General features: G+C 45.5%; 1 protein-coding gene across 1 annotated transcript in view; it reads right to left on the reverse strand.

Annotated features, from left to right (window-relative positions):
* Positions 1-1,535: 1,535 nt before the first annotated feature.
* The window catches only part of LOC135374054 (atlastin-2-like), an 87,617-nt gene continuing 63,602 nt past the window's right edge, over positions 1,536-25,550 (reverse strand). The window contains exons 10-14 of the mRNA XM_064607059.1: positions 7,065-7,127; positions 6,925-6,993; positions 4,440-4,517; positions 4,222-4,364; positions 1,536-1,897 (exon numbers count right to left, since the gene is read on the reverse strand). Of these exons, the coding sequence (XP_064463129.1) occupies positions 4,233-4,364; positions 4,440-4,517; positions 6,925-6,993; positions 7,065-7,127 (342 nt within the window). The 3' untranslated portion in view covers positions 1,536-1,897; positions 4,222-4,232. The remainder of the gene's footprint in view (positions 1,898-4,221; positions 4,365-4,439; positions 4,518-6,924; positions 6,994-7,064; positions 7,128-25,550) is intronic.

Raw genomic sequence — 25,550 nt, forward strand, 5'->3', positions numbered from 1 at the left:
ATTGTTTGTCCGGTTGTCAAAGTGTTTCGCTCCCTTGTACTCTCGGAGCGAGTTGGAAATTGTTGGTTCACATAACACTGCGATCCCAATGAAGGTCTCCCAGGAACGTTTGACATTGGCAGTTCTGCGGGACTGCCTGTGTGCTCCGCAAGACTCCCGTAGCACCTGTTCTTCGTCTTAGGGGCGATGCAGTGTTCTTTTTTTTCTGTTTCATTTTCTTTCTTTTTTTTTTTTGTAATAATGTGCAACGTGGATCAATGAGATCTTCGCGCGCTTGCGGAAGCTCTCCTTTAAGCATCGGCACCTTCAGCGAAAAATATTCCAAGAAAAAAAAACGCATCGACACTTACTGATTTTTTTTGAATAATTAATCGGTTTCGGTTTACATACTGCTTGCGCGGAGCAGTGCACCAGTGCACCCTTTGGATTAGCTATCCGGTTGTCAATTTCGTGTTCATCCGCCTGGTTGACACACGGGGGTGACGGAAGTTAAGGAACAGCCGCAAGACCCCGGGAGACGCTTTGGTGTTCCCTCTCCTTTTCTACACTACATGAACTTCACCATATCGCGCTATGCTAGCCAACCATCATCCCGGATCAAAACGTTTCCCTCCTTGGATTTGGTAAGTACGGGTGTCCTACGCCTTTCTTTCTAGTTTTTTCTTTATTTTTTTTTACCGATGATGCCGTAGGTAAGGACAAAAAGAAAGGCTCCGCCTACGGTCTTCAACAAATCGGGCGAGAACGTTGTCATTCGGGATGATGCTTGGCTAGGAGCGTGCTATGTGGTGTAGTTAATTTTAAGAGCGTGCCCACTAGTTCACAGCGCTAGCGGCGCATTCGTCATCATACATGGCGGGAGCGCGCTATCTCACCTACGGAACGACAGAACCGCCAGTGCTGTTTACTTTGAGAAGGAATATCAAAGCGTCTCCTGCGGCTGTTCCTAATCTTCCGTCACCCCCGTGTGTCAACCAGGCGGATGAACACGAAATTGACAGCCGCATAGCTGATCCAAAGAGCGCTTTGATGCGCTGGTACGCTCAAGAAATGTTTAAACCGAAAGCGATTAATTACTTGGAAAAATCACTAAGTGCCGATGCAGTTTTTTTCTTGCAATATTTTTCGCTGAAGGTCCCGATGCATAAAACAGAGGTTTCATAAGCGTGCCAAGTAAAAGTTAAGAATCTTAGCTAATTAGTGAGCGTATTGAAATGAGCTGCTCACTACTCAGTTCATGGCTGATGTCCCAAGGATGTTTACTAAAAAGACATTTCTTCGATAGCGCCACCTGTTCACGAACTATTCAGCCGGGGGATTTTCGTGAAACACCAGGTATAACACAGTCATCAGCGAAAAGGCGTGCAATGGAGACACGGCCTCATAGATAGTCAACAGTGTTTCTTACATTTTGAACGATTACTTTTTGAAGAAAAGAGGGTTCACGAGTTTCATTCCACCTGCTCACTCATTCCGTACTCCACTGAGCAATAACGTACAAGAAAATTAACAAGTTTTCCATTTAAATTCTCGCGGCGAGTTGGGCAGTACCCAGTCAGGTAGTGGGCAGAGTTTACTAAGAATCCTTCATAGGGTTATAATAAATACCAAGAAAAGCTTGCGAATCAACGAGTCATAGTTAAAGAAATTTCGGTAAAAATAATTTGGCACGTAGCAGCTATCCCTGCGTTGCCCGAGTTCAAGGTAGGCACGTCACATTAAACCCGTTCGGGTCGGGTTGCAGTTGCAAAAGGGGACCGATATTAACATCCATGCTAATCAATATGTATTCAACGCCAATCTCCCACTACTGCCTGTGTATTGCTCTCATGTGTATTTCTTCTATTTCAGGTGCCCCTAGTTGTCAATGGACGCCACAGGTTTTCACAAGGAGGCCCTGAAAGTAGAACAAAAACCATTTAAATTCGTACAAACGAGGTGTATTCAAGAATTGTTGGACACAATGGACACAGTGGTTTCAGAAGAGAAAGGCCTATTCACTAGTTATTGTTATTGTTTGTGATCATCTTAATTTCCTCTTTTTTAAACATATCTCTCTCTATACATTCTTGTTGTAGCTCGTAGCCATTAAGTGTGGTCCTCGAGGAGTGGGCCTAAATTATCCTAAACTAAGTGTCATTATACCTTCGAAAACTGCGCTGGAGACACTTCTTTGTGGTACATGGCGCGCTGCGATGTAATACCGTCTTAAGAGCCAGCGTCAGCTGTTCTCAACTTTCGTAGTTAATGAACCAGTTCTATACACGTGGCTCCTAACGGCGAGAGACGACATAAGGAGAATATACGACGAAACAACGATGACAAATTAACACAACGTAGGAGTAGCTGGTAGTTTTCGAGGATATAGCAGAATAAGTTTTGTTTTGAATGGTATAGTCTACTTCTCTGGAAGCTGGCTTCTTCAAACATGGTGGATCGTCTCGATAAAAATCGGCAGTAAGAACTAATTTTCGTAAGTTCCTCACAACACATCACGCTCATTCGTGTTTCATTTCATTCGTTATCTGTTCCTCTCTCACGTAAAAACAAAATCTTTACTAGGTCATTTTCTTTCGTCATCAAGAACTCAGTGGTCGAGCAAACTTAACTGTTGGAAATAAATATTCCGTGGTCCTGCGCCCGCAAATGAACTCTCTAAAATGTACAGTCGCCGGAGGAAATTACCAAGAGCGAACTTAGACTAACAAATATGCCAACATTTAACAGGGTCACATTATCTGCTGAAGTGTCTGCCCTGCTAAGCGGTGCGGGCACTGCTAAACTGCACTGAGCCAAGACGTGGCTTTCATTCGCTGAAACGGCTTCCACAGAATATGATCGCGTGTTTGTTAAATTCTTTGTCGCGGAAAATTACCGACAGCACGTTCATACGAATACCAACAGTTCCTAGCTACATGGACTTTACTGTAATCTCAAAGACCCCTGCAGTACCCAGGCCTCCTGTAGCCACAACAAAATAAGACAACTGTAGTGCCATTTTCCGCAACACAGGCCCTGAGAGCGCATGAGCGCATCGCCAAATCCACGTATTCTATGACGTATTCTATGACGTATCTATCCACGTCGTGACACCGCTAGTAGTGCAACTTCGTTGACAACACTCGTCTAAACTAAACTAAACCCGCCTGCGCTTCTCTGCTCGACGGTAAAAGGATTCCACCTCTAATCCGCAACAGTAGAACCCCGACCCGGGTTGTACATTTGATCGTATTCATCACTTGCTCCAATTAACACAGAGCTGTTGCTCGGAGGAGGTTCCGTTACATCTTATGCCGCTGATTCCGAGACGGCATCCCGCCTTTGTATCTTCGTTCCTTCGCGCCTTGCTACTCGTCACAACACCATCGAAGACGTGTCCTTAAAACGTGCTCTGATCAGCGCCATCTATAGGAAAATCCAGCAACGGAGGACATACAGAACCACTCGTAAGACATGCGCCAGCTGTTGTATTATCGCCGATTCACAGCAAGGGCTATATTGCAGCCTTCTCAGGTGCAGAGCGTTTACGGGGCAGGCGTCGACCAATCCACATGGAGAAAAACAATAAAAAGAAAAACAATGCTTTGTTTCAGTCATGCGATGCATGTTTAAGGCCAGAGCACCATACCTGTAACCGTGTTCAGATTTCTGCTGAAAGGATTTTCCAGCATTCACCTCTACCTTATCTCAACCGAGAATAGAATGCTTTGCCATAACAACTCCACACATACTCTTTCTTATTTTGTCAAATGTTGCGAGCATGATTTCTTGCAGACCGTCCCGCGAGTCTACGAACGCTGGTTCGAAAGCTGCTTAGGCACTAAAGAAACGAGGGTAGCATTGCTTCCGGTAGCGCAGAAGCATCGCGATGTAGCGCGATGTCACCCCTAACCGGATGATTCAAAGTGCAGCTCTCAGACGAGGAAAGGCGCCGTCGAGAAGCCACCCACCAAATAACACCAGCAGGACCGTAGCATCCCTTTCCTGGGTGTCGTGCCCTAATTGGTTCAAGGGAGTGATGTTTTCTCTTCCGTGAGAGGGAATTCCTTAATACTCTCAACATCCGTCGTCTACTCTTGTCATGGGTGCTGTCGAAGAACATTCGAACAACGGGATTTTCAATGCTGTCGTCAATGTCCAGGAGGCAGAAAATGACGTTACAGCTTCGAAATCATCTGTGTCCTTTAAGTTGCGTTGATCAACATAATAATATGTCATTACCTGATTGCTGCTTAGTTCTCATTGTCTTTAAATATCAAATAGGTCTCCAAGGTCTGCATCACACTGGGGGCAGCTTTTGCTGCCGCAATCAGAAGTTCCAAGATCTTACTTCCTATTGATTGACCTTCCATCGCCTGTTTCACCTGAGAAAAGTACAAAATGAAATAATGATGTGTATCTCAGCTGAATGTCGAAAGAAAAAAGAGCTTTGAATTTACCTTTTCTTCATCTAGTTTGTGTGCTCCAGCGATAGCAACAACCTCTTCCATGCGTCTAGTCCTCTGCTCTTCTAAAATCTAGCACAAAAGATTCGCTTTATTAGAGGCTGAGAAAGAGGCTCCTTTCCCGATCAAGCACTTATATCGACATTCTTGGGGGGTAGCTCTACTTATACACTAATTTAAAGAATATGGTGCCTGCACGGCTCAAAGTATTCACGGAAGTAGTTACCGTATTTAAATACTGTCACAATGTACTTATATTTTGTATTGAATTACTTTCATCATAAAGTATTTATAGGCAGTATTTAAATATATCAAAACAGGTAGTATTTTGTATTTATATTCAAATACCCGAAAAGTGTATTTATTCCCATCTCTGGTGGAGTGTGACGAACGATAGTGAGGGAACTGATAAGGAACACGGATGAATTTGAAGCAATAGCGGTCATCACGCCGTAAGAGGCGTACTAAGGTCGCCACTTTTCACGTTTGTTTTGACTGCGATGCGTTCTACTGCGAATAAAATGAGCTCCTAAAGGACAACACCGGGAAGATGTGGACGGGACGAGCACTTGTCCCGTCTACAACCTTTTAGTAGTAGTCCGTTCTTAGAGCTATCTTCTGTACTGCAAGGCACCAAACAGCCCAACAACGTGTGCTGCTCAGCTGGTGGGATTTGGAGACCGTCAAGTACAGCAGCGACACGGAGGTTCGTAGAAATAAACACGTTAACAGGAATCCCGATCACTCATATTTGTTATACCCTATATGCTACTGCGTTCGCTCTCGTTTTCGTGACGCTTCTCACAGAGAGTTGGCGATGCGTTATAGGAAGTTAGTGTGCAAGTTGTTCTGATGTTCGTGTGGAAGACGCTAACTTTTAATTTTGCATTATGTGGTGGTGGTGGTGGTGATAGGGCTTGCCGTTGTGGGGACGCATTACGTGGTGATCAGGATACTAACGTTATTCATCGCGAATTGCGCAAGTAAACAAGAAGAGAAAATTAAACAACATTTGCTTCGTCATCATCACGAGAAACCGAAACAGAAAGGCTACTCAAGAGTGGTATTGTCGCAGCATATAGTTATGGACATCACAGCACGAGGGAAAGTTGAATAAAGTTTGGGACTGAAGGAGGCTGGCTGGTTCGTCAATGCTGTACGTACGGCTTTAGACACCACAGGTAGCAACAGCAGTAACAGAAGTCGCCTATCGTAAGCCTCCTTTTTGGTAAATTCTAACTGAAGGTAGCGTGTTATATCCGTGATGGACTTTCCATTGAAGTCATCAGTGTTTTATTTAATATGGCGGGTAAATTGATAGCGGCTGGACGGTGGGTAAAGTGCATGACCCAGAGCGAGGGGATAACAACACACAGACTCTCGCGTCTGTGTGCGACTGCGTTCACGGTCGCGTATATCAGCGATTTTTGCCAGTACTACTGTGCCTCTGTTTACACCATGTAATGTAGAAACAGACGGATGATCTCAAGCAAACAGAAACCAAAATGGGTGTCGTATACGGGGTGTTTGCTGTAACGCGTCCTTGAGTGATACTTTTTAAGAAATCTAAACGTTCCACAACGATGCCACTTGGTGCATTAGTGTTGGCGGCACTTTTGGCACCAGAAAAGACCGATTTTGTCAACTTTCAGCTGCAATAACTTGAACTTTTAAAAGTGATTTCGCTAATCTGCCAAGTCTACTCAACGTTCTTCCAGCGGAAATGGAAAGTGCATGTTCGATTTACGCCGAAACATGACTGAATGCATCCGGAAATGCATGCGGAAATACACACACGTAGATGCAAAAATCGCCGTTTCGGGATTCCCACGTAGCCGGCCGCGCGTATTTCTGCGCCATGCGGGCCGTCGTTAGTTCACCCACTAGACGTTCCTTAATCGCACAAAATCTGCTGCCTCTGAAAGGTCCCGTTTTGATTTTCACCTGACGCTTCTATCGTACCATATCTGGGAGGAAGAATTGCTTCTCTGGCGCTGAAATACGCGCGCCGGGCAACTTGAGAGCTCCGAAACAGCGGTGTTTGCATTTTTCTCTTGTGTTTTCCCCGTGGAGCCTCTTTTGGGGTAAATCGGACTTGTGTTTTAAATTTTCGTTAGAAAAACGTGGAGTTGACCTGGAACATTGGCGATATTAATTTTAATAACTGAATTTATTGCAGGAGAAGGTTGACAAAATCGATCTTTGCTGGTGACAAAAGCGCCATAAAGACCAATGCAGCAAGCGGTAACATTCTACAATGTCTAGATTTTATGTATATATATAATTCATAGACACGTTACAACAAACACGCGGTGTATCTCGGAGCAACAACAGGAAGAAAAAGACGGCTTCTTTAGGTGTCCGAGGAGAATCTGAAATGTTATTATTTCCGATAACCAGCCATGGATTCTCTCTCTACATGGACTACACGTTAGATGCCGGCAGGTGAAATCATATAAATAAATACTGTCAAAGTAACCTGTCTGATTTTTTCTTCATGAGCAAGCTGAATCTCCTGTCGTTCTTTCGCAGCACGATTCTTCATGTCCTGCACATAATTCAAGGAGACATATAGGATGGCATACAACGTTAGTAGCGACGCACGACAACTGGACTTACCTCGTTGTAGTCCCTCAATATTGCACGAGTGCGTTTGCACATGTCGAACCGGGCATTGATATCCTACAAAGAAGATATGAACCAGGTTTCCGTCAGCGTACATTACCTCTCATCAATAAATCAAGCTGCTCCTGTGTACTCACGGCACAAATAGGGTATGTTTGTACTATGTTTTTGTAGGCTATCTGTGTTTAGCCCGTGGACGAAGACTGGGTGCACCTACTGTGCCGCTCCAGTGTGCCAACCAGCCAGATGAACTGCCTCCGTCAGGCAGCGAACATCTGCCAGCTGGTACATTTCATTTTCACCTGTGTGCTGTTTAGAGATGTATAAACCAGATGGCATCACTCCTCACGGGCGCATCATGTAACACTCCCGCTCAGACGCCCTCTGTACGCTCCACAAATATATACACAGTGTGCACGCAAGTGTACCTCTCTCTCTGTACGCAGCAATGTAACCAACCAGTTATACAGTTCAATAAACGTCCCAAAGGACACGGAACATGGTGTCAGAAGTGGGATGTCACCTGCATCACCTCATCTAGCAAGGTGTAAGAACAGCGGCTTTCCGACAGAACACAAGTTCGAGCGCCGATCGTGAGCACGACGTTTTGAAGACGCCTTTGCTCTCGCCCAGCAAGGTAGGCCTGTCATATAGTTTCGGAATGGCGATGGCCTAAGTTGAAACGCCGCAAGGAATGTGCTTTAAAAGTGACATCGCCACAGAATTAAAGTCTTTCGAACAACGCTTCAAACTATACTTACTATTGAGTCGTCTTACCACTCTTCTTCATACAGTGTTAAAACATCAAATGAAAGCTGGTCGTATCTTTCCTTCTTAGTCCTCTCTCTTCACTAATTTAGCACTGTATAGGATTTCTTCCTCATAGTTTCAGTGGGTCATTGCATGTAATGTAATGCAATGTATATAATGTATGTAATGTAATCTAATGTTCTTCACTGGTTCATTGTATGCGCTGTTCTTCGCTGTCTCTTTTTATCTACCACTGTTTATTCATTGTATGTTATTAACTGGTTACTCTGTATATACTGCTGTTATTCATTCTATGTTATCAACTGGTTTCTCTGTATATACCACTGTCATCCGTTGCATGTTATTAACCGGCTTCACTGTATATACCACTGTTATTTACTGCTTGCACTGTACATATCATCAGGTTAATGTAATAAATTTTCTTTATATATAAACTATACTTACTAGCAACAGGAGGCAGTAAAAAATCGGATGCAGAGAAGGTTGCCTTATTCTTATCGCTTGGAGGCACAGCTCTCATTGATGTCTATAACACGCTTGACTTCGAAGAGGCCACCGAGGCAACACCAGAGCCAGATTTAGTGTTGTGGAACACGGTTATAGAGAAGCTTGACAAGTATTTTGCGCCTAAGGAAAACCAAATCCAAGCACGGTAACCCTTTCGCTGCCGAGTTCAGGGCACTGATGAGGTCTTTGATGCGTTCTTAACGGACGTGAAGCTGCGTGCAAAAGCATGTAATTTTCAAGCACAAACTGACAAAATGATACGAGACGAAGTTGCCTTCGGGGTTGAAAGTAACGCTCTACGAACAGGCATTTTGAAGCACGTGGATCCAACCCTCCACAACGTAGTTAAAATATGTCTTGCACATGAGTCAGCGGCAACGCAACTGAAGGCATTCCAAGACAACTCACCTGCGAAACGAACCGAGAGTGTCATTAACGCCATAGGATGCAAAGAACAGCGTTCCAAAACGAAGCCAACTCAGACAGGTAGCAACGAAAACAAGAACGAAGTGCAGAACTGTCGCTATTGTGGGGGACGACATAAGCGGCTGAGAAGTGAATGCCCAGCGTGGACTAAAAATTGTGCAAAGTGCGGTAAAAAGAATCATTTTGCAAAAGTATGCAAAGCGGGCAGAGTTTACGGTTTGCAAGAAGACAGTCCCATTAGTTCTGAAGAGGAAGTGCTTCACGTATCCACAAATAATGACAAGGAACGAATATTCGCAACTATTCTACTTGAAGATGGCAGCGCAGTGAAATTCCAGGTAGACAGCAGAGAAACCTTGAACGTGATTCCTGCGAAGTTCGTTGAAGGCAGGAAGCTGAGCCCAACAACAACAGCTCTGAGAGCTTGGAATAGGAGTACGGCTACACCAGTCGGGACCTGCCAACTCTGGATAAGGAATGCAAAGCAACGAAAGACTCGCTCTCTCGTTGAATTTTTTTTGTGGTAAAAGAAGATTACACACCTCTACTCGGCAAGGATGTGTCCGAAAAAATGGGTCTTCTCACTTTTAACTATGACCTCGTGTCACAAGTATATGAGGAGACAGCTATCTTTGACAAGCACGACGATGTGTTTAATGAAGAACTTGGACATTGGTCAGGAAAGGTACATCTGACCGTGGACCCAACTGTACAATCACAACTATGCACCACCAACAGAGTGCCGGTGAACATCAAGGCTGAAGTCAAAAACTACTTGACAAACTCGAAGCTAACGGTGTAATCACCTCTGTAGATGAGCCGACCCCGTGAGTGAATGGAATGGTCATTGCAGAAAAAAGTCGGGAGAAATGCGCATCTGCATAGATCCACAAGCCTTAAACAAAGCATTGCAAAGAGAGGTTCATCCTCTGCCAGTGCTTGATGACCTCTTGCCAGATTTTGCAGAGGCAAAAGTGTTCTCCAGGTTTGATCTCAGAAACGGATACTGGCACTGCGACCTCGACGAAGAATCAAGTTTGCTGACAACTTTTCAAACGCCATTTGAAAGAAAGAGATGGCTCAGACTGCCATTGGGGTTGAAGGTCAGCAGCGAAATATTTCAGAAGCGTCTTCAAATGGCACTACAGGATATGCCTGGTGTAGTCTGTGTGGCCGACGACATTCTAGTCTACGGCGTAAGTGCCATTCAAGGACAAGCGCAAGAAGACCACGATAATAAGGTTGAGAAGCTGCTAAATCGATGACGCCAAGAGGGCATCAAACTGAACAAAAGGAAATGTGAGCTTAACAAGGCAGAAACAGAAAACTCTCTTTTTGGGACACAGACTTACAATGGAAGGTCTTGCAGTAGACACAGACAAGGTGAAGGCAATTACAGGGATGCTACCACCCCAAGATGTGCAAGGAGTGCAACGATTCTGCGGCATGGCTAACTATCTTTCGCGCTATATGCCACGTCTGTCCAGCGAACTAAAACCGTTGCGGAGGCTAACCATGAAAGATACGCCATGGATATGGGGAGCTGAGCAAGATGCAGCCTTCAACAATGTCAAGAGCATGGTTACGCAAACCCCAGTGCTTACATACTACGACAACAAAAAGGAGTTGACTATACAATGCGACGCCAGCAAAGACGGACTACGCGCAGTCCTGCTACAGGAAGGGCATCCATTGGAATTTGCAAGCAGAGCTCTAAGCCAACCAGAGACCAGATATGCCCAGATTGAGAAGGAGATGCTCGCAATCAAATTCGCCCTGCAGAGGTTTGACCAATACACTTATGGAAGAAAGACAACGGTCATTACTGACCACAAGCCTCTACAAGCAATCAAACAAAGGTCGCTCGCACAAATGCCCCGACGACTACAAGGAATGATGCTTTAGGTACAAAGGTACAACGTAGACATTGTCTACCAACCAGGAAAGATGGTCGTCATTGCAGATACCCTCTCGCGAGCCTACCTCGAGCAAGACACTGAAAATGAGGAAGCGCCCATTGTGAATGTTATGACACACATACCAGTACGTCCGGCAACGCTGGAAAAGGTGCACAAAGCCACAGCAGGCGACACGACATCCCAAGTACTTGCGGAAATGATAACAACGGGATGGCCAGACGATAAATCGAAGGTCCCACCGGAAGCATTGCCATACCTTACGTTTCGCGAAGAGCTGAGTGTCGAAGACGGACTACTATACCGAGGACAAAGGCTGGTAATACCAAAGGAAATACGAATGGAGATCAAACAGAAGCTTCACGCGTCCCACATGGGCATTGAAAGTTGTCTCCGGCGAGCAAGAGAATGTGTATACTGGCCGGGAATCAGCGCTGAACTAAAATAACTTGTACGAGCTTGTGACATTTGCCAGGCACACATGACAAAACAACAAAAGGAACCGCTGATGTCCCACCCTGTTCCAGCAAATCCCTGCGAGAAAATAGGCGTGGACTTAATGGAATGCGCAGGACGTCATTTTCTCGACACGGTCGACTACCTCAGCAACTTCTGGGAAGTGGACGAACTCCGTTCCACAACGAGTGACGCAGTTATCAGAAAGCTGAAAGCTCACTTCGGCAGATATGGCATTCCGCTAACGGTGTTCACGGTTAATGGACCCAATTTGCCAGCCAGCAGTTCGCCCAGTTCCCGAATGAATGGGACTTTAGGTATCACACGAGCAGCCACACTACCCGCAATCAAACGGCATGGTGGAGTCTGCAGTGAAAACGGCGAAGAAAGTAATAACGAAAGCACTTGAGAGTGGCCGAGAACCACAGCTAGCTTTCCTTGACTACAGGAACACGCCCCAGCAGGGAACACAAATGTCGCCCGCACAAGCATTTCTAGGGCGCAGAACGCGAACCACACTACCTACAACGGAGGTCCTCTTGCAGCCAAGGTATGGGACACCACAAATAGCAAAGCAAGCACAACAAAGACGAAGTGTGACTTACTACAACAAGAGTGCGAAGCAGCTCAGTGAGCTACAACCAGGACAGACTGTACGAGTACATCCAGTGGCAAGCACGAGCAAATGGAAGCTCGGGACAATTACGAGAAAATGTGGACCACGTTCATACGAAGTTCGCAGCGAGGGCCAACTTCACAGACGCAATCGCGTACATCTACGTGAAGTCCCTCACCACGACCAAGAAGCCCAATGAACCAATATCCATCTCTCAAAGATGCAGTCAACCGAACCAACCTCTGTTGGACCACAATGACCTGCTGGACACAGAAGACAGCGCTTGCAACACCCCTCCAACAATACAAGAGGAGGAACAGCACCGACCTACAAGAGATCGAAGACCGCCCCGCCGTTTCAAGGACTTTGTGTTTCACTAAGCTTTCAGTTATGTTGCATTTATTTAAAGAAGACAAGCGATTTCTTTCGAAGGGGATGATGTTTAGAGATGTCTAAGCCAGATGGCATCACACCTCACGGGCGCATCATATAACACTCCTGTTCAAACGCCCTCTGTACGCTCCACAAATATATACACAGTGTGCACGCAAGTGTACCTCTCTCTCGTACGCCGCAATGTAATCAACCTGTTATACAGTTCAACAAACGTCCGAAAGCACACGAAACATGTCCCTCGTGTAGAGCAACATCATTTCCTCTCCATTTGGTGAGTCCATCAACGGACAATATATTGGGAGTACTTCAGCCTTCTACCATCCAAAATTCTGCGTCAACATTACGAACCACCGGGGAAGCCATCGCTGAAGCTACGGTACCTCGTTCCTCCGATGACCCTCAGGTGGCGGTGCTATGCGCTCAACATTCAACGACCCAGCATTTCACGATGCTGCTCCCGCACCGCTATCTACACGCCACGGTCATATTAACTGCATCACTCTGACTCACGCTTCGTGACGGTACTCCTCGGGCATTCAAAAGCGGCATGTTCTTGAGACTCCTGTACACTCTAAATCCGGCACCCGATATGAACCGCATGAAAGAGCGCCCGAACCTGGGCCAAGCGGTACACATGAGGTACGGTCCTGAACCAGCAGGTACAGTTGTCGACCCCTGCGAAATTCAAGTGGCACAAGGGCTCCGACACCTATTCGTAAAGGCTAGGTACATTTTAAGTGCCGTCTCGGAGATGTACCTCATGTGTACAGCCTGTTTCCGGCGCATGAGTACGAACGCCGTCTCACGATCTCCATGCGCTCCAGAAATATTTTCCCTGCTTCCGAATACCTGTCGATAAATTCCCTTATTCAGCAGTGCCCTAATGGGTCTCCACTATCATTCTATCAAAGAAGTGCAATAACTAGAACCCGTATCAGGGGGATCGCAATTTTGCGAAGAGTGCGTTTCTTCCAAGCGCTGACAAATCAGTTTGTTTTGAAACGTAGGGGAGCAGGGTGAGTCTGCTTAGCCTTCGAATAAACTAGCTCGTCGCCTTCAAGATTAGAGTCATTTAAGGTGCGTACAATATCTATGAAGTAATTATTTGCCCGCACGACGCATTTCCGTTCATCTTCGCTCTGATTCCCAGTGTTCCTCATCCCCGGCAGGCTCGACACAGGGATTGAGGGACAGAGACCACGAACTCTGCGCTTCATGCACGAACGTTAATGCGTAATTTAGAGAAGCCTAGATTGCACTCTATACCTGTACTACACAAGCAAGCAGGTATGTTCTCAGGCAAGTAATTTTGGTTGTTGGAGTTTTCTTTACATTGCACTTTCTCCTGGGTTACGTCCAAGCGATGTCGTGTATGGGTGACTCAATCATCTTCTGTGGCCCGTCTTACGTTCTGCGGAGGAAACGGAAATCATGGAAGAACAGGAGCCCAATGTGGTGCATGTGAGGGCGTGTGTACCTCTTAAATGCAAGAGGTACATTTAAAAATATGCCTCTTGGCAAAGCGGTACTTAACTGTTACATATGCGTTAGCTGGTTTAGAGTGTAGCGGCCGCGGTACGCCGCTGTAGACCGCACCAAACGCATCCCCTACACTAGCGGTCCAGGAACCATGTCCGCGCTACCTTCCCATATGGCATAACCCTTCGCCTCCCCTTTAGTCCAGCAGCCGACCCCGCTCTGACAGACAGGAGGCACCACCGTTCCTCTGGAGACCGGCATTGAAAACACAGTAAGCTCTGCGCTCCCCACCTGCTTGACGTTGTCCTCCTCGGGAATTCCCAGGCGAAAACCCTTCAAGCTCACCGCTCGCGTTACGTTTGCTGTACCGTCTCCCTCTCCTAATCGCCAACACTTCACCGCTGCAAATATGCGCAAATTTTCCATGCATTCGGTGATCGGTGGGAAAGACGTCTGTTTTTGGAAGCGAACTACGATTGCACGATTAGTTTACCACATTTCTTGACTGTCATTCAGGAGGAAGCAACTCGGTTGTACTGCACACACGATACAATGGACGGACAAGTATTTCTTTTACATTTTTTAACCTCAAGGGCCCTTACGTGCATTACATGGGGGGTGGTGTGAAAAAACAGTTACAATTATAGTATAGCTTCACACATACAGTTACAGTGGAGCGGCAGTAAATATGGTATGTAAAATACAAATCAAATACACTAAACATTTGCATGGTGAGAGAAAAAAGAAGGAAAAGAGGACATAATATGAAAGAGCTAGTACACTATTGAACAACACGAACATACTTAATAACAAGTGGTCTAAAAGAGAAAAGCAAAAAAAAATCATTTAGCGGGACTACAATGTTCAAAAATGACTGGTGGTACTGAGTGGCGACTATGTGTTCTGGGAGATCATTCTAAATGACTATGGCGGAACAAAAGAATGACTTCGATAATTCGTTTGTGTTACTGTGTAGGCGCGCGATTTTATTAGTATGCTCTAGGCGGGGGAATATGATATCGGCACGAACGATTGGCGATTGATCTGTGGGAATGGTATGGATGAATCGATGACACAGGGACACCTTTGAAATGGTACAACGATGCGCAAGGGTGGAGTGGTTAAGCCCAGCTTTCAGTGCACTTACTGACGTTGCGGAGCAGTAATTGTCGAATATGGATCGTGTTGCCCTGTTTTGGATGCGTTCACGATTATCAATGAGGGTTGCTTGAGACATGTCACATATCGCGGAGGCGTTTTGCAGTTTTGGGCGAGTCAGGGTGATATATGTTAAATGTTTTGAGTGAGGAGGTTCCTGCTTCAATATTCGACGGATAAAGACAAATGAGCGATTAGCGTTCGAGATTATGTAGTCGTTGTGCGTATTCCATGTATTCTTTGTGGAATATGAGCGCCAAGATACTTCTAAGAATCTCCTCCTGGCAGAATGGAGATATCGATTGTGCAAGAAAATGGGGGAAGGGTGGAGAGTCGTTAATGTGAAAAAGAGACAATGTTACATTTGTTGATGTTCAAGGGCATTTACATGGTGAGAGGAGAAGCAATTTTACGATAAATGACGCAACCGTCTGCGAAGAGTCGGATGGTTGACGTTAGACCACTACATATGAGGAACAGCAGAGGTTGGACGTCAGAGCCCTGCGGTATGCCAGATGTTACTGAGATTTCGGGATAGTGGAAGTTGCGAAGAGCAACCGTTTTGTAAGAAATGCTTCTATCCACCGGAGAACATGATAATCCAGATTTAGAAAGGAGAGATTATGTAGAACTTTGTTTTGTGGGAGCATGTCAGCTGATTTTCGGAAATCTACGAATGCAGCGTCCGTGCTAGAGTTAGAGTCTGCACGAGAAAGAATATCATGAACAAAACAAGCTAGCTGCGTTTCACAAGAGAAGTTTTCCTGAATCCATGTTGCGAAGGGTAGAAGAAACTATTTGAACCTAATGATTTCTTCTTTGAACCATGTCTAATCATTTTTTACCATTTTAACCATTTCTAATTTAACCATATGGTTAAATTTCTTGGACAAAATGATTTTTGACTGCCTTCCTTCTTCTCATGTGTTTCCAGTACGGATAACTCAAGTATTCATCCCTCTTTAACAATGCCTTTTACTGCATCAATGTCCACATTGGCAGTCACATGCCATGGCATGGCATAGCTAGTTCATATGGCATTTGTACAATAATTGAAAACATAAAACTGTCGTCATCTGTTGGGTCAGACGGAATTGGCTCCGAGACATGATACAACACTAGAGAAATATCAAGTGAAATTCTGTGTTGCATATTCAGATAATCTTTCCATCGGTCCACCCTGCTGAATGACTGGAAAAGAGCCAAGGTCATCCCAGTACACAAGTCAGGTGACCCGCAGTTTGCACAAAACTACCGTTCGATTTCAGTTACCTGCATATCATGTAAAATTTTTGAGCACATTATGTTATAGTATATAATGTGCAATCGTAAGGCTGAAAGCGAAATCTGGGGTTGCCCGTAGATACAAGCCCACCAAGCACCATGAGAACCATTTCTCTTTATTTAAATTTTGATCATCATCGTTTTCCTTCCACGAATGAGAAATATGGGGATGCTGATCCCTATAGTCCGAAGTTGTATATAAAGCAACGCAGATGAATCATCGTTCGACATGCTGCATGTTGCAGGAGGTAATAAGCAACATTTCGTTTATAGTGGACACCGACGTAACAGACATGTCCGGTCCAGCTTTTCTGTGTTGTGTGACGACATATCTCCTATTAGAAGCGGTACTTTTATGGGGCAAGCTTGCTAACATTATTGATCACATTTGTACGTAGGTTAATTGTGTGGACGCTTTTACACATTTTTTGCAGTGTTAGCCCCAACGGGTATAATTACAATCTCCGCTTCTCCTTGCTTATGCGGTCATGCCCCACTAAGAAGATACATGCAGCAGCAGTAGTGAGGCAACATGCGGTGCTACAAAGATGGTTTCACAGCATTGTAAACCACCTCTACTGGTCCCCATGGACAAGCAATGACAATGGGATATTGCTCCTCCTCAAGTTGCTCACGATATCATCATGGGTATTTGGACCATGGTGTTGCTTCGAATATTCATGAGAATCAGGGTCTTCATGAAAGATGTACACATCGAGACATTCGGGAGAAGCTTCGGCTCTATGAAGGCGATCTACAATATTCCAAACTAGCAGGGATTAGTAAACAATCGTATTGCATGCCTCACTTACAGGCACTTAACGTTTCGAAGAATTGGAGGGGGATGGTGTGTACCTCCTCTTGTTAAGGACATCCTGTCATTGTGTGCTCTACAAGTTTCCTTGCCTGAATGCTGTTTCTCGGTCATGTATCTAAAACATCAGAGCACCACTCCTACCTTTGCCACATACTCCATCTACAAAAGCATAATCCATGTGGGAAAACCACTGAAATGTGAAAGTGGAATGTTCCTTTACTCCGTCTGTTTTAAGCATTCTAATAATGCCGATTTTCACGTTAGGTTATGTCTGGGGCTTTACTGGAGCTGTGCTGAATCCCTGTGTGTTGGCTTTTCATGAGATCCTGATAAGAAGCAAGAGGCTACACAAGCTCACCACAAGAGATACAGTGAATGAGTCACTAAAGTATTAAGTGCAAGTGGACAAGGGAAGGACTTCAGTGGACCCGTAGAAGCTGTCTGTCACCTAGGATTTTAGGTTTTCGGCACCTCCTTCGCCATTAATGGGTGGATTCTGTAGAAGAGTAGGGATGGGGAAACAAACACGAGATCTTTGTGCACACGCTAAGCGGCACATCAGGTTCGTTTGCCATTTCAACTATATGAAGTATCAGAGAAAGATTAAATAGCTTGTGACTCTTTCATAGATGGGATTTGTTATATCATGTGTGCGTATTCTTCACGCCATGATACTGCTAAAAAATAACAATTTCATTCACATCTTGGCTACAAAAAACAAATATATATACAGGGTGTCCCCAAAAACGTGTCATTGAATTCTAATTAAAAAACTACGCCACCTAGAATCATGCGGTCAACGGCATTCGTTCTTACTAGGTTTTTGCCACCCTCTGATGTGCACGACATGTAATCTAAGTTTAATTATGTAAATTTTTGCGAAGTGAACTCGGAAATTTGCCTAGGAAAGGTCACTCTTTTAACCCACCAACATGAAGAGCGTACCGAATTTACTAAAATTCATGATAATTGACAGTGATGTTCAGGATCTATCCTATCGGGCAAAATAGCCGAACATCATGCTTCTCGGGGCACTTGAGGATAATGCGCGAGGACTTTTTGAGCGCAATCGCGTTCAGTGCGACGAAAGGATGTTTCGAACCCAGCCCACAGAGTGAAGTGACAGTTCTCGAAACTTGGAGTGGGAAGGTATTGTCTCACCCGAAGCCGGACGCGATAAGCTATGTCTGTGTTATCTCTTTCTACCACGCCGGTGTGGGCTGGGCTTCCGACCTCCTTTCGTCGGACTGACAATTTTTTCGCTGAAAAATCCGTAGCACGCTATCCTCTGCAAGCCCTGTAGAGCATGATTTTCGGCTATTTTTTCCGATACGATAGCTCTTCAATATGCCTGTCAATTATCATTCATTTGAGTAAATTCGGCACGCTCTTCACATTGTTGGGGTAAAAAAGTGACCTTTACTTGGCAAATTTCCGAGTTCAGTTCGCAAAAATTTGGATAATTCCTCTTAGGTTACATGACATGCACACCAGGAGGTGGCAAAAATCTAGTAAGAACAAATGCCGTTGACAGCATGATTGTACGTGACGTAGTTTTTTAAATTAAAATTCAATGACACGTTTTCTGGGACACCCTGTACAAAGAAACTTCTTTTTCAGTTATTTATGATGATTGTGTTGCAACACCTCCCACAGATTATTGGTGTATGACTTCAGTTTGCCTATAAGACTGATCAGCAGCACCGAGGATTTCTCCATCTTGCAGTGTCTTTGTTCAACAGTCGTGAGCATCATACAGGTCAGTCACGCAAGACTGTTATCCCTGTTTATGGCAATAAAATTGTGTGTTACGTGTAAAATTACAGTATCTGTGGAATGTGTGGAAATCGTCATTGGCTGCTGAAACCAACATCATGATCCAGCTGCAATAATGACGTCGCTAGATTATGTATGCAAGCAGCTGATCATCATTATCATCCTTTCGCTTTAGGGTCATTCCAGCTCAAATGACCCAATTGCGTGGCTCGGCCATCGCCGATTTTTGTGAAAAAAATATATGTCGTTCTCACTGACGTACATACGTTCTGTGTGAAATATTTCTTTCGGGACCCGCGCAGAATCGCCGCTAGGGGGCTTCGAACTTCCGCTCCGAACCCAAAACCCTAATGCGTTTGAACAGGCGCAGAGAGTGAACGGTTGACATGTCTGAAAAATCCAAGCAGGACGCGTTTTCAAAAGTTCAAACTAGTTATCATCAGATTTGCAGTCGCCAAGAATGGAGAAATAGAGAGCTACGCTTCCGCGAAAGAAGCGTAAAATCGAACGAATTTATCGAACGAACCATGAGCAGAAGTTGCTAAGTTATATTTTTTATTTGTAGGGGCCTGTCAGTACATTCCACCGAAAAAGTTTGATGCCAGAAAATTAATATGTTAGGCTGTAAAAAAATGCGAAAATCGGTAGTTTTAGGAAAAATTTAAAACTTCGCCTAAGAAAAAATGCCATTGGCGAACGAGCTAAAGGAACGAAATTTCCGCGCAAACGGTGAATAGTTTCCCAGTTATAAGTACAAACAAACATATCCGGGGTGTTTTATTTTTGTTCCTTTTTTTTGTTATACGATCGCAACGAATTTTTATGTTTCCCGTGGTGCGCCTCTCGCGTCTTGCCGCACGGGATGGGCTTCCTTGCGGCGCCCTCCTCCTTTCCGCACAAAAGTCAGCGGAGAAACACTGGCCTTGACAAATTTCAAACCGTTACTCAACTCTGAAGCACGATTAAGCATTTATGACACTAAGGATGGTCCTGGCAAGGGAATAAAGCAAGCAAGGTTTCCCCAACACCCACTTGAGGACCTCATAAAAGAGTCTTTGACGGCTAACTGCCCGTTCCAAAGCTGCGGAGCGCTATATCTTGCCGATTTCCGTTTCTTTTTATTTACTTATTTTTTTAGCTCCAAGTCAAATAACAAATCATTAGGAAAGGGGAAAGAATATATAATTCACATTTCAGCGTAATTCTGCTTAGAGCAGGTGGACATCACTTATTCACGGAAGAACCGTACAAGAGCCCCACCGTTCTATGAAAGGTGTCTCAGGATATGCGCTTGTCGCCTGAGCATCTGTGTACCTATGTCAGGGACATCAAGCATGAGGCACTTATTCCGAGCTTGAGGAACGTGACGTACTGCATTCCTGTACGTTTGGACATCAGAAGTGCATAACAGACCAGCAAACACCACTCCTTAATTTTCTGAAGCATCAGGAAGAAAAACAGTTCATTATATCAAAGATCATGACGTGACGTGAAAACTATCACCAGCATATGCAAGTACCATTACGACCTGTATTTTCCCAAGTACCCTCATTCTGTGGCGTCCCGAAATTGTGCTGACCCATTTTCTTCCCACCGGAAGAACGTAAAGGGAACAAAGTACATCTCAGTCACCTTGGCATGAAGACTGACGTCGCGGGGCATGGTGCCTGGTGATCGCTTTTGTCCAACGTGCTACAAGAAGTGCTTGCACTTGAAAGGTGACTGGCATACTGCAAATGTTCAAATCGAAAGCTCTTTGACTTCGGTCAGCCCTGATGATGATGAGTCTTTCCATTTTAAACGCTTTACTTGAGTTACTAAGCTTGACACCAGTTAAAACGAAGAGGCCAATGCCGCAACGTTAAAAAATACATAAGTAAAAATAAATGGAAATCGGCAAAATGCCCAGTTTCGTATGAGAGGCCTAACAGAGAAAGCGCTCCATAGCGTTGGAGTAGCCGGGTTTGCCGCCAAAGCCCCTTTTATGAGGGCCGCAAATGGGTGTTGAGGAAACCTTGCTTGGTTTATTATTATTCGCTGTCCAGGACCATCATCAGTGTCATAAATGCTTAATCGTGCATCACAGTTGAGTAATGGCTTCAAATTTGTCAACACCAGTGTTTCTGGCGTTGTTTGTGCGGAACCAGGAGGGCGCCGCAAGGAAATCCACCAGGGTGAACTTAAAAATTCGTCGCGGTCGTATAACAAAAATCACCCTGGATAATTTTTTGTACTTATAACTGGGAAACTATGCTACATTTGTGCGGAAATTTCGTTCCTTTAGCGCGTCCGCCAACGACACTTTTTCTTCGGCGAAGTTTTCAATTTTTCCTAAAAGTACCGAATTTCGCATTTTTTTTACAGCCTAAGAGTTTAATTTTCTGGCGTCAAACTTTTTCGGTCGAATGTACTGGTAGGCCCCTGCAAATAAAAAATATAACTTAGGAATTTCTGGTCATGGTGTTTTTTTTAAAAACAATTTTGAATTCGTTCGATTTTACGCCTCTTTCGCGGAAGCGTTGATCGCTATTTCTCCACTCGCGGCAACTGCAAATCTGATGATGACTAGTTTGAACTTTTCGGAAACACGTCACAATTTTTCAGATATGTAAGGCCGTTCATCCTCTGCGCCTGTTCAAACGCATTACGGTTTGTAGCGGAAGTTCGAGGACCCTAGCGGCGATCCGTGCAGATCCCGAAAGAAATATTTCACACAGAATGATCGAGCCACACGATTGGGACGTTTGAGCTGGAATGACACTTTAGTGGTTGATAAATGTGTTGTGGCCTGAAACCGATGAGCACGACCATGTTGGACTTTAGAGACTTGGCCAAGAACTGGATCCATGGAGCTCCGATGGCGACGAAGGACATCAAGCGCTCATACAGTTCCGTCTCGCACATTTTTGTGCTCCACGCGTCCTATTTTTTTTTTTTGTATCCAGTTTGGTCTTCAACTGGCTCCACGATTTCCTTACGGACCGAACTGTCGCTGTAATTACATTCCACAGCCAGCAGAACCTTCAGCACCCTGTTCACCAAGGCGTACCCCAAGGAAGCATTCTGTGTCCTATACTCTTAATGTGGTAATGCCATGTCTAAAATCGATAATCCCTCGCAAAGTAGCATTCTCTGTGTATGCCGATGACTTTGCCCATTGGACAGTAGGCAAGTCTCGAGTTTGCAGCTAGCCTTAAATAGTGCCCATCTTTACCTCACGCGAGTTGGGGTGGACCGTCCGTCGAAAAAGTGCGTCGAGCTCCCTTTCACTCACAGCGCTATGAGAAATCTCCCTCTTTGATTTTTGGTGCAAAGAACGTCGAGCCTCTACGTTCTCATCGCTTCCTTGTTTTGGTCCTGGATTCCTGCAATTCACCTTTCTTGCTTACACCATCTTTCTTGCTTAATATGGGGCTGTCACCAACGCTCCTTTCTAGCCGTCCACGCGGCGTTGGTGAAACTGACAGTGGTTTACAGCCTTCCAATCTTCCACAGGGTTTCTACAACGCATTAAATACCCTTCGCACCCTGTTTACCCGAAGCTTTCGTCGCTGCCAAGGAGTTCCATGAATGGCTGAAACACCGCAAGTCCTAGCTGGAGCTTATAAAATCTCAGAGGAGGTCCTTCGTGAGCGTGAAACGGCATGACAGTTCCTACGTTTGCGTGCGCACATTCCTCGTCACCCGCTCCGCAGGAAAATTCCATACCGTTCTGAAAGTGATTGCCATCGCATAACGCAAGGGACAAGCCAGGTGCCTACCTACAAGAATCTTTGAATTCATTTCGCGTCCGACCTCTCATTGACGTGTCACGTAAACCACATCGTTTCCACTGCTAATCAAGCTCTTGGATACTTACGTCGTAATTTTAAACATGCTCCATCCGACCAAAAACGGCTATCATACCTAGCGATTGTTCGTCCAAATAGGCTTCGGCCATCTGTGATCCGCACCAACAGTATCTCACTAATTCCATTGACGCCGCTTAGAACTGTGCATGCAGATTCATATTCTCCAACTGTCGGGACAGTTACTTGTCGCGTTTCACGCAAGACGACGACGTGCACGAGCAGGAGACAGGAAGGGGACATTCTGACGTGTGCCTAGAACGGAACAGGTCCCATGGGTGACGTGGCCTTTTGTTAGTGTTTTGAGAGAGTAAAGGGTTTGCCTACCATACGCGTCTGGAGTGATCGCTACATGGTGGCAGCGGTGCTCTATATCAACTACCTACCGGACATCCAAGGGAAGATACATCCACAATGTCAGTCAACGACAGAAGCGGACAACCGAAGATGGCCGAAGGGGATCCTCCAAGCGATCAGCCACGCACCGAGGCGACACGCACACCGTACTTCAACCACCTGTCCGTCCAGTTACCAGATAGCTTCGACTTCAGACATCCACAAACATGGAGCAACTGGTTCTGACGATGGCAAAGGTACCGCAACAGGACCTAGATCTTCGCCCTCAGGAGACGCATGTGAACACATTCCTATACGCAATGGGTCGCGAGAGTGAAGATATTCTTGGCTCACTTAAGCTCACCGAGGAACAAAGCAAGAGCTATGAAGCAGTTACGGCAGCATTTCAGAAGCACTTCGTTCCTCGCAAAAACGTCATTTACGAACCAGACAAGTTTCATCAACGACGACAGGAATCACATGAAAGCGTAGAATCTTTCATAACGGACCTTCACAGGATGGCAGAAGGGTGCCAGTTCGACGAACTCAAAAAGCAACTCATAGGGGACCATATTGCTGCTGAGCGCTATAAGAGGAGGACTTAACAAGGAAAACAACACATGCGCTAACTTCCAACACTTTAATGAAATTTGTCGTACCAGCTGCTTAAACGCTTCTGGCCACCTGCCGGTTCTTTCTACTTTTACACGTGTCGAGGTACGTCAGCTCCCTGTCAGATAAAGCAATGGAAGGAACACTGACACAGGTCTGACCCAAATCCTTAATTGTTTGGGCCTCTATAATCTCTCTAGCTGTTCTGTCTGGATTCCTTCCAATGATTACACATTGGGTTACCACAGGCTCACACCCACACACCCTGCAGTGTTCCGCTAGCCACCCACCCCTGCAGTTCTTGAAGTTTAGCCAATGCTCCCGCAGCCGGTCGTTCACACAGCGCCCTGTTTGTCCCACGTATGACTTTCCGCACGAAAGTGGAATCCTGTAGACAACGTTCTGCCTGCATTCCACGTACGGATTCCTGTGTTGCTTTTTGCACCCCTTCGGTTCTCAATCTACGCCGTTGAGCAGCCGACAAAGTTTAATGAGTTTTTCTGGGGCTGAGAACACAACTCGGACGTCAGCACGACCAGCCATTTTTTTTGAGTTTATGGGATACTTTATGGATATAGGGAATAACTGCGGTTCTTGCTGTTCTATCCTCCAACTCCGGATCCGATTGTCTCCGACTTAAAGTCTTTCTGAGCAGGGACTCGGCAACCGTCGTGAGCAAGGTCATTGGATACCCCGACTTTTCTAGCCTGATGGCCTGTTGGTGTATGCTATGACTCATAGAATGGGGGCATGATTTGTTGAGTGCGTTCTGAAAACACGTGTTAACTATGCTCCTCTAACTCCTCTGCTAACTAATACGTGTTTTCAGAACGCAATCAACAAATCATGCCCCCATTCTATGAGTCATAGCATACACCAACAGGCCATCAGGCTAGAAAAGTCGGGGTATCCAACGACCTTGCTCACGACGGTTGCCGAGTCCCTGCTCAGAAAGACTTTAAGTCGGAGACAATCGGATCCGGAGTCGGAGGATAGAACAGCAAGAACCGCAGTTATTCCCTAAATCCATAAAGCATCCCATAAACTAAAAAAAATGGCTGGTCGTGCCGACGTCCGAGTTGTGTTCTCAGCCCCAGAAAAACTTATTAAACTTTATCGGCTGCTCAACGGCGTAGATCGAGAACCGAAGGGGTGCAAAAAGCAACACACGAATCCGTACGTGGAATGCAGGCAGAACGTTGTCTACAGGATTCCACTTTCGTGCGGAAAGTCATACGTGAGACAAACAGGGCGCTGTGTGAACGACCGACTGCGGGAGCATTAACTCAACTTCAAGAACTGCAGGGGTGGGTGGCTAGCGGAACACTGCAGGGTGTGTGGGTGTGAGCCTGTGGTAACCCAATGTGTAATCATCGGAAGGAATCCAGACAGAACAGCTAGAGAGGTTATAGAGGCCCAAACAATTAAGGATTTGGGTCAGACCTGTGTCAGTGTTCCTTCCATTGCTTTATCTGACAGGGAGCTGACGTATGTCGACACGTGTAACAGTAGAAAGAACCGGCAGGTGGCCAGAAGTGTTTAAGCAGCTGGTACGACAAATTTCATTAAAGTGTTGGAAGTTAGCGCATGTGTTGTGTTCCTTCTTAAGTCCTCGTCTTATAGCGCTCAGCAGCAATATGGTCTCATACCAACAAGCCCAGATTTCGTCACTCATAGGGGACCGCCTCGTCGTAGAACTTGCGGATATGCACCTTTCCGAGCGACTTCAGCTTAACCCAGACCTCACTTTAGAGATCGCTGTAACAGCTGCAAGAAACACGGAGACGATAAAGCAGCAGCAGAGATATTTGCGCTCGTGCGGCAATGCGCAGGAAAGGGTCGAAGAGGTACGAACGACCAAGGCACGACAACGTGATCGCAAGGAAGCAAAAAATGCTCAACAGAATCGACCACTATGCCGATGGTGCGGTGCAGCACAGCCGCACAAAAGGGATGTGTGCCCAGCGTTCGGCAAACAATGCAACAACTACCTACTCACTGCACTACCACTCCAGTCTTACCACACTACGATCCACGAGTCAACCATACATTGTCAGTCGATGCATCTGCATGTGATTTAGG

Source organism: Ornithodoros turicata, unplaced genomic scaffold (genome assembly GCF_037126465.1).
Source record: "Ornithodoros turicata isolate Travis unplaced genomic scaffold, ASM3712646v1 Chromosome41, whole genome shotgun sequence".
In the NCBI taxonomy this organism is placed as follows: domain Eukaryota; kingdom Metazoa; phylum Arthropoda; class Arachnida; order Ixodida; family Argasidae; genus Ornithodoros; species Ornithodoros turicata.